Source organism: Candoia aspera, chromosome 15, assembly GCF_035149785.1.
Source record: "Candoia aspera isolate rCanAsp1 chromosome 15, rCanAsp1.hap2, whole genome shotgun sequence".
Classification (NCBI taxonomy): domain Eukaryota; kingdom Metazoa; phylum Chordata; class Lepidosauria; order Squamata; family Boidae; genus Candoia; species Candoia aspera.
In genome coordinates, this window is record NC_086167.1 from 1,631,777 (window position 1) to 1,645,206 (window position 13,430).

Below are 13,430 nucleotides of genomic sequence, written 5' to 3' on the forward strand. Positions count from 1 at the left end.
TTGCAAAGACGCGGCCCAGATCGGGGGGTCTGTGCGAGGCACAGCGACGGGGAACGCCGAATCCTTCCGAAGCTGCTCGGGCGAGCGCTCGGCCACTCCGCAGGGAGGCCCCGCCCCCGGAGCCAGCGCGAGCGCACGCGCGGACGCCCCGCCTCTCCCGCCCGGCGGCCCACGCGGCCCGGCGTCCCTGTCGCCTGGCAACCCGGCGCGAGCGGCTCGGCTTGGATCCCGGCCGACATGGCGCACCCGCGGATCTCCGCCAAGCTGCCCCCCGACATCGACCCCACCAAGGCGCCCGTGGCCTTCGGCCGCCGAGGCCTCCCCAAGCTCAACGAGGAGCTGCAGGACCCCGAGCTGCTGACGCGGCAGCGGGCCCTCATGGCGCTCTGCGACCTGGTGCACGACCCGGAGAACGTTTACCAAGCCATCGACCTGGGTGAGCGGCGGGGCCCTCGTCTCCCCCGCGCGGCCCGGCGACGGAAGGGCGGAAGAGGGGCTGGGCGCCCAGCGACCGTCCAGCCCCGTGTTTCTCGCCTAAGCCGCTGCGAGGCGTGGACTTCAACTCCCAGAGTTCCTCGGCCCGGCGTGCTGGTTGAGGAATTCTGGGAGTTGAAGTCCACCCCTCTTAAAGTGACCCTCGAGGGATCGCCAGGATTTTAGAGTGTGAAACTGTCCCTGGAAGATCTTCTAGCCCAGCCTCGTACAGCTGTTCCCTCCTGCAGCAGATGCCCGCTGCCTCCCGAGCCCCTCTGTGTTCCATTGCTGAACAGCTGTTCCTGCTGGGACAGTTTTCCTGTCCTTCAACTGAAATCTGCTTCCTTGCAAGTTAAGCTCCTTGTTCGAATCCCTCTAGAGCAGCTCCGAGCAGTTTGGAAGGCTGCGGTTGTGTCTGCCTGCCCTTTCACCTCCAGGCGAAATACTGTATACCCAGCTCTTCCAACCCGGCCACCGTTGTTTTCCCTTCCAGGGTGGACACCCTCCGCTTTGTCAGGGCCCTTCCCAAAATGCGGGGTCCAGAGTGGGGCACAATGTACTCAGTGCCGTCTGGCCCAAGAGGGAGGAACTACAACTCCTCTTGATCTCTAAATTTCTGCCAATGAAGTTTGGGACTGCAATCGCCGTTTTTGAAGCTACAGCACACTGTTGGCTCACGTTCACCTTGTGATCCATCAAAATACGCAGAGTCCGTCCTATTCTGCTCTGGTCAGATGAGATTTGGAGTACCGAGTCCAGTTCTAGACACCCATTTCAAAAAAAAGGGTGACAGGAGCAAATCCCAGGAAGCCCTACAAAGAACGGTTGAAGGCCCTGAGTGTTTAGCCTGCCAAGGAATTGACCAGGGGGAGATGTAATCGCTGTCTTCAGAGAGCTGGAGGTTGTCACACTATCCATGCCCCCAGAGGATAGGACCAGGACCAAGGGGTTGAAAGTACAAGGAAGGAGGTTCAGGTTAGACATCAGGAGGAATTTTCTGACCGCGTGAGCTGACAGCCAGTGGATCAGGCTATGTCATAGACCAGACTTGGAAACCAAAGTTATGAATACTGAAACTTCTCTTGTTATAGGGTTACAGTAACAGAATCTTGCACGTCTGAAAGCGCCTCCCCCCCCCTACTAAAAAGCTAGTACGGAGGGGTCAAGTCAACGTTTTCTCAAATTACATGTCTGCTATGGACTCAGATTCCCTTATCTGACCATTGTCTTGGTTGTGGCTCTTTCTCCTGTTTCTCAATGTTATTCTTACAGCCCATTACAGGCTGCCATATGAATTCTCCTTTGTTGGAAATCTTCAGAAGCTGGATGGTCATCTGTCAGAAACCTTCTAGTAGATCCTGATCTGAGTAGGGTCACATATACCTGTAATGGCATAGCAGAAATTTTTTAAAAAATTAAACTTAAAACTGAATTAAAAATTATTAAGCCATAAACCATGGCTTAGAAATAGTAATGGTTCAGTACGTACATAAGCTGAAACTGGAAAAAACAAATCTTCTAATATAATTTGGTATGGAAACCCATATAAAGCCAGTTAGGTCTAGTGGTTAAGGCAATGGGCTAGAAACCAGGAGACTGAGTTCTAGTCCCGCCTGAGGCATGAAAGCCGGCTGGGTGACCTTGGGCCAGTCGCTCCCTCTCAGCCGAGCTTACCTCACAGGGTTGTTGTGGGGAAAATAGGAGGAGGAAGGAGTATTAGCTATGTTCCCTGCCTTGAGTTATTTATAAAAATAATAAAGGCGGGATATAAAATAAATAAATAAAAATAAAGTCTGGCTTTGCTCAATCCTATTCTTTAGTTCCTATATTGGAAATAAACACAAGCTATATGAACTAACTGTATGTAAGTAATTTCTGTCACTGATTAATCTGGCCTTGGAAAAGTTCTTTCAGTCATTAATGTGAGAAGGACATAAAGAGGACTTGTGTGGGAGGGATGTGGCAGTATGGTTGGTTTTGTCCCTTTTTAATAGAAACTTCATTGATTTCTGCTGTTTTAGCAACTTGCATTTAGAATGCAGCTGGACTTTATGACGCTTTTATTTTGCTGACTGTTGCAGCTTTTGGTCTGTCTAGCAACTTGATTCTCTTTCCAACTTCTGGTGTCCTTAAAGCTCAGGAATCATGTCCTGGAAATACTCCTGGTCCACGTATATGCCTGCCCATAAGTTAATAGAGGCCACATTTTGTGTCCCTGCCATTACAGGCACCCTCCTTGTAATCCTTTCCCTTAAGAAAGCCTCTTATATCTTGCTTTCATAATGCTTGGTGTTCGTTTTTAATTCTGCTGAGTGCCTTTATATTGCTCCTTTATATTCTTTATTTTCTCATTTTTACTTTTGTTGAAAGGCAGGTGTAAACTGAATAAATAAATAAATTTCTCTCTTTCAGGATTTCTAGATAATCTGAAAAAGCTGCTTCTAGACGAAGATGGCACTGTGCGACAAAAAACTACAGAGGTCTTATATATAATGGCAACACACAGCATTGGCAGGTAGATATTTCTTAAAAATGCAATTTAAAGGGTAGTGGGGGAAACTATAGCAACTCTACTCTATATTTTCCAGGTTCTCGAAAGATGTATTTAATGTGTTCCAAATTCTAGGATGAATTTTGTAGAACATGGAGCCATCCCAGCACTGGCGCAGCTTTTGAATGATCCTGTTGATATCTGTCGGTGGAACATGCATTATGCATTGAAACTAGTATCAGAAACACCTACAGGTGAGGAATTAAACCAGATTAATTATTATGCAGAGACTTGACTGCTTCAATCTTTGATCTCAGCAGTCTTTCAGATTGTATTTTGTGTGTGTGCATGTGTGCACACCCTAATATTTACACTGATGCCGTTTCTGCAAGTCACACGCAAAATCATACAGCAAGCATTTGGACCTATCTTGATATTAAGATATTTCCTTACTGGTTCCTATCTCTTTAGGGCAGGAGGGAGAGATTTGCACTGCAGCTTAGAAACCCTGCTGAATCTGCCTCCTCCGCAGCTTGTAGTTTGACTTTCCTGCTTGAGGCATTTGGAGCTAATTATATGGCTGTTGTGCTTCAGTGCTTATGAGACTGAATGTGTAAAGCTGCAAAAAAGAGAACACAGGCTATCAGGATGGAAGCAAGTGTGAAGCAATGATAACAACCTCCATCCCTGATGAAAAGGGCACAGTTGCATGTTCCGTGGAACTAGGGTCTGGGGACACAAATCACAGTAGTCCCTGATGTGGTTTCTTTTGTTTTGTTAGTGTGGTGTGTGAATCAGCTAATTTTGGTTTATCCTGTGGTTAAACAAAACCTGTGGTTAGCCTGAAGCATGAACCTAACCACTAAGTATGAATTATATTAAGCAAATGGGTGCTTACGATATTTGCGCTTCTGGCCATACTAAGGGAGTAAAAGTTTGGGTATCAACATCCCAGCCTTAAATTCATCATGTAAGAGTCCTTCCCTTTCTTGAGGCTGAAGACAAAGCGATCCGGTTTGCAGCGCTCTCGTTTAAGTGTGTTGATCCATCCATCACATGTTTTTGTGGGGTAAATTTTGGAATGAATGCAGTGGACTTCAGGATAAAAGCTATTCTCTACCATTATGTGAGTGAAAATTCAGCTTCACAGTTTTGTCTGTACTAAAGGGTTATTTTACAGGCTTACAGTATGAAATAAGTATGAAGTACTGAATTTGTCTAAGGCTACCTATTAGGGTTATACTTCCAAAAACCCAGACTCTGCCATCTGTGCTCCATTGCATTTGCTTACCTTTCCCACTTCAGTTAGTTGAACTGTAGTTCATCTTGCTTGTTCTTCCTCCTTTTCTTTTCCTTTTGCCTCTATTATTTATTTAGATTTACATGCTTTTGGATCTATTACTATGTAAAATGCTTTATATACTAATAATACTATATCCATCCATCCATCCATCCTTCATTCATTCATTTATTTAAATTTTGTTACTGCCTATCTCCCCCAAAAGAGGGACTCTGGGTGGTTTACAATAAAATTAATACAATAACAATAAGCGTTATCTGAAATCATGACTATTTAAGAAATACATTTAATATATCTGTAAGTATAATTGTCTCTTGACGGTGTCAGAATATCACAGATTGTTCTTCCAAATGTCTTCTTAAAGAACAATTCCCTGATAGCTCATTCATTCGGGAGGCCATCTGGGCCACTGTTAGGGTTAGGGAGCTCCAATGAAAACTAGCCCAACCCTGTTACCTGCTCTGGGAACGCTAACCCCTTCCCAGGTTACCAGACCAGGAACCAGGTACAAAGCAGAGTTAAGTTCAGAAAAAGCATTTAAGTTTTCTTGATCATTCCTACAGTGTAGCATTAACCTAAATATTGGATCAGCCCCTGCTTAATTTTTTTACGTAGCACCAGAAAAAAAAGGATTCCAGTTGCTTACCTGTTGTCTTCTGAATGCTCTTGGACAGGCACTGTCTATGGGAGGCCAGCCTGTGCATTCTGTTCCCACCTGGAACCTATTTGGTAGGAATGCACAATACCCCTCATTCTGAATACCCCAGTGTGGGAAGCCTCGGCGGTTCTTCCATCGTTATTAATGCTGGCCAGGGTGTGCTGGATTTCTGATCTGGCTGGCTGCTGGATACTTCACTGGTCTGTTTTTGTCCTTGCTGGTTTTTCCATTAATGGGATCTACATGAAAAATCTTCCCTCAGTGCTCCTGCTCCCCAGTTTCTCCCACAAGTCAGCCAGCATTCTTTGCCCCTAAGCATATTTCAGTCTTAAAAGGGAGTTTCCTTACTGGGCTTATTTAGTCTAGACTTTTGATACTCCCACAAACTTTAGGGCTTCTCCAAGCCTGCTGATGCCTCCCACTGCACTTGGGATTGGTACAGCTTTGTCTGCATAATGGCCTGCATCAATTCTCCCCTTGAAAGTGCAGCGAATTTATGGGGCTCTACAGCATCCCCTCCTTCCTCCAAGAGACCCTCAGCATTCTTGGTCTTCACCAGTCAACCCTGAAGGTTCCCTCACCCTCAATTACTGTATGCTCATCCATTTGCCAGGCGACCACTGGGAAGTTGCACTCCTATGCTCTCAGGAAGACCAATAGAGTGAGGAAAAGACTAATCTGCCCCAGACATTGGTCCAAGTCATTTTCAGGAAAGCGCTTGGCTACAGTTATAAGAACTCAAGAGTAGCCTTGCTGGATCTGACTAAAACTTTCATGTACAACCTTCAGCTTTTACTGGAGGCCTAAAGTGCAGCCTGCTTTATTCCAGGCTACATAAAAAATCCAGTACATTGTAGATGCTCTTAAAAAACTGGCTGCCATAGGAAAGAGGTCTTATTCACAAAATGGCTGCTCCGGTGGGCATGGCTACTCAGCAAAACACCTGTTTATCAAAATTTGAGACAAACTGGTGGAATTTTCCCTACCTCCTCAGATGATTTTTACCTTTTCTACTGTAGGCAGGCTTCCAAAGAAAGTCCTCTGTGTCATTTTAATTGTTTAAATGGTTTATGGAGGCTGTGTGTGGGTATTCTGGGAAAGACGTCCTTGTAAAGATGATGCTCAGGATTGGTGCTTTGCTTCTTTTAAAGTAACACAAATTTGTAAAAAAAAAAAAAAAGAGAGCGAGAGAGCACAAACAGAATGGTTCATGGGTTCACTGGTGCTGGTGAGCACCATGTTGCCTGGGCTGCTTTACTTGCCGAGCGATTAACGTATTCTGAAATCCCATCTATAATTTTCACTAGTTCAGAGTGATGGATTGCAAAAAGTTCTTGAAAGTTTTGGCATTTTTTCCATAATACCTTTTATAATTAGAGAGTAAAATCACAGATCTGTCTCAGCTGCTAGAGCAGTTGCTATTTTCTGGCTTAGTTTCTCTCTGGGCAACAGTATCATTGCTGATTATGTTGCATTTTTCATGCTGTTGTTTGAGAAGCCAAATCCTATTTCCTTGCTGATTTAGTGCACTGAGATTAGAGCAGCTAATTTGTTCAAGAAAACTGTACAATGAACTTAATTAAGGATTTTTAACTCTAGAGAATTTTTTAACAGCTACTACTACCACCACATACCTACCTGAATTGTGAATTGCAACAGCCTAATGCGCAAAATAATAGCTGAAAGAAAAAAAGATAACTTACTTGACAGATGTCCATACCTCAGTACATATTTAAACACAAACAGTTAGCTTGGAGTTCTGCAACATTTAGCATTCTTGTAATTTTTTCTGGTGTTAATTCTGCCATCACTGTAAAAAGTAATGAAGATAGAAAGGCAAATGGGAATATTTATGGTTAACATCTTTACTCCTGTTTTGTGGAGCTAGCCTAGAATTTGCTGCAACTTGTAGAACGGGTTTAAACGATTATATATGATCAACAACTCTCTGTCACAAAAACTTCACTCCTGAATTTACTCTGAAACTTATCCCACGAGTTTCAGGCAGGCCAAGAAGCTTCCTGCTGTTAGCTTTGTTTTTCTCTCCTTCCAGCCACTTGCATGGTTTGCACCAACCCACAAGTCCTCACACTGGGGGGCAGGTCAGAAGGGGAGTATCTTCCCTCGCCAAAGCTGTACCGTGACCTGCAAGTTCAGATACCAGCCCCACTGAAATTATACATCATAGAATCTCATTTTACAGCATTTTTTCCCAGTGTGATTCATACCCAACTGAAAGAGTGTGACTCTGGGCAGCATACAACAAAAGCAAACAAGAAAAAAAGAAATCAAAACCACACATCATTGAAAATAACCCAAATGTGCAAAGTGGCAAATTGACAAAATAGATTAAAAGCACCACCAGGGGACTGCTCATCTAATCCCAAACACCCAGGGAACGTACTTGGTAACTGGTTTCTACAGTGACCGTTCCTTCCTCAGAATTCCTGAGGTGTACGGCCCTTTCTTTGGATGATACTCCTGGCCAAGCAGGGCTGGCCACAGGTGCCACCTTCTGCAAGGTGCTGTATTCTGGGAATAAGTCTGCCCCAAACCGTGGCTGATCCCCTGCAACTGCTTCAGCTCCCTCTGAGCAGAGCACCCCCTGCTACTCTCCTACTGGCTTTGTCCTCCGTGGAATAACCCTGAAACTCAGCCGTGCGGAATCAGAAGCCTTAAAGCAACAGTGAGCACACCACAGACCAGTTAGGACCATTCAGAGTATTTATTTTCTTAAAGTGGACAGCCTGTAACATCATTCATTGTTTCTGCTAAGTTTTTCTTAAAGCCCTTGGCTGTGAATTCCCACTAAGGTTCATACAACTGGGAAACAGAGGGAGGAAGAAGGAGGCAAGTGTGTGTGAGTGTGTGTGTGAGAGAGAGAGAAAGCATGAGTGCATGTATGTGCTTTACAATTCTTGAATACATATTTACACATTTAGCTTACACTGGAATGGGAAAGAACGCTTTTTGCAAGGGACAAAGGGGAGAATGAGATGCGTGACTGCTGGCCACATGCCCCAGGTGAGATTTTCCAGTGAAGACACAACAGCTTCTCTGGTAAACTTAACTGTACACTTGCCAGAGAAAGAGGCCATTCAGCATTATTTTAACACAATGACAGAGAACTGGAAAATGCATCACTTCCATTTCTTTAATTCCACTAAGTTTTAAAAATTTAAATATCAAGACATTTAAATATTGTTCATATCACTCATCTGTTCACCTAATAATTACAGCACATTTTAAAAATAAACACCAAAAAAGACTTAAAAGGCTCTATTGTACAGTTTCATTGGCTCCTGTATGTGGAAAGGCTGTTGCAAATGTTGCCGTACTTCTCGGAATTTTCTTGGAGCAAAAGAATAAGTCTATCCATTGGCACACACAGAATCCAGACACAAAACAATAATTTAAAAAGAATCCATATACCTCTTATATCTGTACTTAAAAAAAAATTCAACCACTCATTAAAGTTACAGAGTTTGTGTGAAAGAACACAATTATTTGGCCAAAAAGGATTGAAAAGAAAAACTTCCAATGTATAAAATTCCTCACTGGTAGAACAGTGACCACGACTTAGCCTGGTCTTTAATTTAGCAATCCTACTCATTTCTTACTTCTTGCTGCACGATTTGAAAATCTGAATGATTAAGGTGAGAACTCCCAGAACCATTCTACCACAACAGGTCCTTCCACAGGCAGAATATTTTGTGATACACCATGACATAAAGACAATGCATGTACCTAGTATTTGCTTAGCATGTTCTGCAAGGAATGTGACTGGGTATATAAGATCTGGGTGTGTGTGAGATCTGCAGGCTGGTCCCAGGATGTAGGCAAGAAACACTGTTCTCTGGCCTATGCTCTGAGCAGGGTGTCACAGCACATCCTGCCTTCCCATGTGCCAGCTCTGCATTCTTCCCAACAGGAACCCGGTTTCTAGGACAGTAAAGACGACAATCTGTCTCATCACAGATAGAACAAGGTAGTTCTACCACTGCAGGAAAGGAAATGACACGGAATGAGCCCGCGAGGGTAGGCCGGTGAAAATTTTTCAGTACAGTTCAAAAGCTCACCATTTGCAGGGAGGTGTGCACACGCCAAGACATTTCTTTTTGCAAAAACGTGTGTAGGCAGCTGAAGGGATCTGTGAACATACTTCAGGCTTCTCCCTTCCATAGCTGGATCTTCCAAGTGTGCCCTGTTTTTTCCCATGGTGAATGGAGGGATTTGCCTATTTTGCATCACCACACAAAGCCAGACTCATTTCCTCAGATGGTCCTTAGCAAAGACCAATATATTTGAGGTTGTTCTGAATGATGACATCTGTCACCGCATCAAACACAAACTGGATATTACTGGTATCAGTAGCACAAGTGAAATGTGAATAAATCTCCTTGGTCTCCTTGTTGCGATTCAAGTCCTCAAACTGGCGCTGAATATAGACAGCTGCTTCTTCGTAAGTATTTTGGCCCTTGTACTCAGGAAAACAGACTGTTAGCGGGATTCGGCGAATTTTTTCTGCCAGAAGATCCTTCTTATTCAGAAAAAGGATGAGGGAGGTGTTGATAAACCAGTTGTTGTTGCAAATGGAGTCAAAAAGGCGAAGGCTCTCTGCCATTCGACTCTGTGAGAAAGGATGTAAGTGTCAGCTAGAACATCAGGCACCCAATACATAACATGCGATGTCCGTCAGCATCGTGGAACAAAGGGTTCGGGTTAGGAGAAATTAAAGGGAGGAGTTAAGAATAAGAGAAAAAGAATTACCAGGAAATCTAATTTAAGCCAATCTCATTCACTCTCTCCCTCTGTACCTCTCTATAAACCACTCTTGCTTTCAGCATTTCCATACGTGGCTTATTTAAACGTATTTAAACTTCTCATCTTTTCCTTTTCGAGGTTCCCACAAACTCTTTCCAAGCCAACCTCCTCAGTCTCCCCTTCCTTTCAACCCATGTACTCCCCATTCATATGCTTGTTTTGCAGTTCAGTCCTCATTCGTTCTCTTTATATGATGAAATCATTTCAAAATACTTCTTTCAGACTGGTCATTCATATTGGAATTCACTCCATCTTCATATATCCCCCATTCATTTTGACCCTTTCTCCTCTGGTTTAACGACACACGCTTAAGTGTCCCACATCCAATATATTTCTGTTTCTCCTGACATACCCAGCTTTCGCTTTCATACACCAAGTGGGCAGAAGCATGGTCTTATAGACATTTTTGCTTCTTTTGCAATCACTTATTCCTCACAATAGACCACATATTGCCCACTACTTTTCTACCAGCATCTGCATGTCTTAAAAATGTAATTAAATTTATATGGCTGCCTACCTGACATATAACCTTGGGCAGCAAACAACAAATTAAAAATATGGAATGAATGAATGAATAAATAAACCGCTTCACACTTGGGGCAGCAACTACCTCCACCTCCACAACCCCTTGAAAAACAGGCTGTCTTAACTACCTGGTCCAATGCCTGGAGAAAAATCCAAGTTCTGAAGGCCTTGTGGAAGGCCATCGAAGTTTGGGCCATCCAAATCTTGGGGGGTATATTGTTCCCCAGGGCAGACACCACGACAGAGAAGTCATGTTTCCTGGATTCCATCAAACAACACTGTTTAATCCAGAATGCCCCACAGATAAACTGGCTCTGTACCTTATAGGCTGTATAGATGACAACCAGCACCTTGAATTGCACCTGGAAGCTGACTGGGAGGCGGTCCAGCTCATGAAGCGGCAGGGTAACATGGGCATGCCAAGGCACACCTACAACTACCTCCACTTCCACCTTTTGGACCAGCTGCAATTTCCACATCTTCAATGGCAGTCCCATAATTAGTGCATTGCACTAATCCAAACAAGAAGTGACCAAGGCATGAGTGACTGTGAGCAGGGCTTCCTGGTCCAGGAGTGGTACAGTTGGCATAGAAGATGTAGCTGTGCAAAGACCCTCCTAGTCACACTTGCTACCTGCTCTTCCAGCAGAAGCCAAGCATCTGGGAGGACCCACAAGTTGCAGATCAGTTCCATCTGGAGCAGTACAATCCCATTCAGAACCAATTATGGAAAATACTCAGAACTAGGAGTCCCTAAAACCCATAACCACTCAGTTCTGCTAGAGCTGAGTCTAAGCCTGTTGGAAGGAAGGAAGGAAGGAAGGAAGGAAGGAAGGAAGGAAGGAAATTGGAACTGTCCTCTGTACATCATTGTCTTTTTTCTCCCTGGAATTCCAAACCCTCTGTTTCCAAAGAAAGAGACAGTCTGCAAACTAGCCTGCTCAGCTGGAGTCCCATCAGACGTTTAGGTGCTGCCAAATACAATACTTCCCTTCCCCAACTTGGCCTCCTCCAAAAGGGTTAATTCAAAATAGAATAGAATAATAAAATGCCTAAAATGTATTGGCACTATACAGAAGCTCTGCCCACAACCTTAAAATAAGCAGAATGGGATGGGGATGGAACCATTAATTCTTCTTTGTGTCACCTGTAGATTTGATTAATATTCCTTCTTCCACTTCATCCATGTCATTAATAAAATATTGTAGCATTGCACTCAATACCTCTTTCCAGTTTGATGAGAAACCACTTAATTGTCATACCATCCAATCCACACTTAACTAAAATGCTAATGATCTACGGGGTATTTTGCTGAAGACAAGATACATTATGTCTACAGCATTTCCACAATCTGTTAAGAAAATTACCTGATCAAAGCATGAGATGAGATGACAAGATTTATTTATTTAAATAAACCCTTATTTATTTATTTATTATTTATATTTCAAATTTAGTCACCGCCCATCTCACTCAAAGAGCGACTCTGGGCAGTTTACAATAAGTTGCTTTTAAGTTGCCTAAAGATGGATCTCCTTAGGACAATAAAAATATTTGTTTTTGTTTCTGGTATACACTTTGCATTACTGTAGTTGCTAAGAAATTTTATCAGCATTTTCTCTTTTTAATTTGATTATGGCTCAGGATTCTAATTTGGATATAGTTATATACAAGGATAGGAGGATTACCCTAATTTGAATGAATAAACCAAACTCAAAAACGTGTCCACTTTCTGGTTTCATATCCTTGCGATTTCTGCAAAATCAAGAATGCTCTTCCCAAGATGAGATCTGCCTCATTTTTAATTTAAAGTAATTCTTGGGAAGCTGCCAAGAAGGCAGCCCTGCTTGGGGAGGGAATGAGGGCGATTTTGCCACAATCCACTTTGACCTTTTCTCCCACATAAAGCGCCTTTCTCTCTCTTGGCAGGCTGTGAAGTCTCCACATAGTATTAGCACCTACAGAAAAGGAACTGTTTTTGATTCAACCTGATATTACGGTGAATTTTAATTTTCTCTCACATGTATCAGAAAGAAACAGTTGTGAAAATTTGGATATATTTAGCATTCCCTATTTGAAATTCCTTATACAGCAATTTGCTGCAACTTGAAAGCTCATGGGATGTGGTGGAGGGATGTCTAACATCCCAAACTCGCAGGAAATTCTGCCATTGTTTTTCTTCTAATTCAGCATCTTTGCTCAATAAGCTTGTTTGTAGCTGGACCTAGGCTGGGATGTTTTTCTTTGGATTCCTGTACTGAGCAGCAGACATGATAGCCACTGCCAACTCTAGGTTCTGTAGTTTAAGGGAGACAGCATGATACTGTATCTTGCAGTGCTTTATCTGGGCAAAATTTAAGAGGGGCAGATCCATGTGAGCCTGGTACAATAGCAAGCAGAGCATCAATTAAAACTGGCCACAACCACCCACACAGACCTCCATAACACTGTTGTTCCAGAAGTCTTGCAGGTGAGCTGTCAAGTGAGTGTGTCAGGCCCAGCCCAAGAACTTCAGAGAATCAGTCCAGCCAACCGTCAGTTCTTTATTTGCTCACACCGTGTAGACAGAATCTTGCCGGACTAAAGCAACTCTACCTAACCTCAGGGGAAATAACCTGGGAAGGCTCCAGGGCGGGGCTAACCTGAGCCTCTTCGTTTTCCCGCGTTCACTTCCTGGGCTGCATCTTGCCCTCCTCCTTGGAATGGGCTCCCTCCTTCCTGAGAACCAACAGCGTTACTGAAATCCACCACAGAGAGCAAGTTCTTTGTTCTTTTTAAATTTAGCAGTAGAAAAAGAAATCTCTTAAGAGGCATGAAACAGAATGTTAAAAATGTCCAGTGTGTTTGGGCAAATTTCTACCTTTTTCATAAAGAATACTTATTGCTTCCAGAAAGAAAGGAATTAAAAATACAACACATATGTTCTGAAATGCACTGAGCACTTTGCCAAGCATTTTATTTCATTTTATTATATGATCTTATTGTTCCTTTATCACTTATTTTTCTCTAGTTGTTGTTGTTTTTTTCCTTTTAAACTTAGCACACCAAGAAGAAAACAAAATGGTATTGGGATAATACCACTTCCCCTAATATCTGCCAATCCAGCTGGGTAGGCCAGACCATGAACCCAGCTCCACAGGGAGACCTGCAGGGCCTTCACT

General features: G+C 43.3%; 2 protein-coding genes across 2 annotated transcripts in view; one reads left to right on the top strand and one right to left on the bottom strand.

Annotated features, from left to right (window-relative positions):
* Window positions 1–221: 221 nt before the first annotated feature.
* Window positions 222–13,430, top strand: part of RSPH14 (radial spoke head 14 homolog) — a 92,337-nt gene continuing 79,128 nt past the window's right edge. Inside the window, exons 1-3 of the mRNA XM_063315311.1 lie at window positions 222–436; window positions 2,887–2,989; window positions 3,101–3,219. Coding sequence (XP_063171381.1) covers window positions 238–436; window positions 2,887–2,989; window positions 3,101–3,219 — 421 coding nt within the window. The 5' untranslated portion in view covers window positions 222–237. The remainder of the gene's footprint in view (window positions 437–2,886; window positions 2,990–3,100; window positions 3,220–13,430) is intronic.
* GNAZ (G protein subunit alpha z) overlaps window positions 7,634–13,430 on the bottom strand; it is a 71,215-nt gene continuing 65,418 nt past the window's right edge. Inside the window, exon 3 of the mRNA XM_063315310.1 lies at window positions 7,634–9,553. Within this exon, the coding sequence (XP_063171380.1) occupies window positions 9,209–9,553 (345 nt within the window). The 3' untranslated portion in view covers window positions 7,634–9,208. The remainder of the gene's footprint in view (window positions 9,554–13,430) is intronic.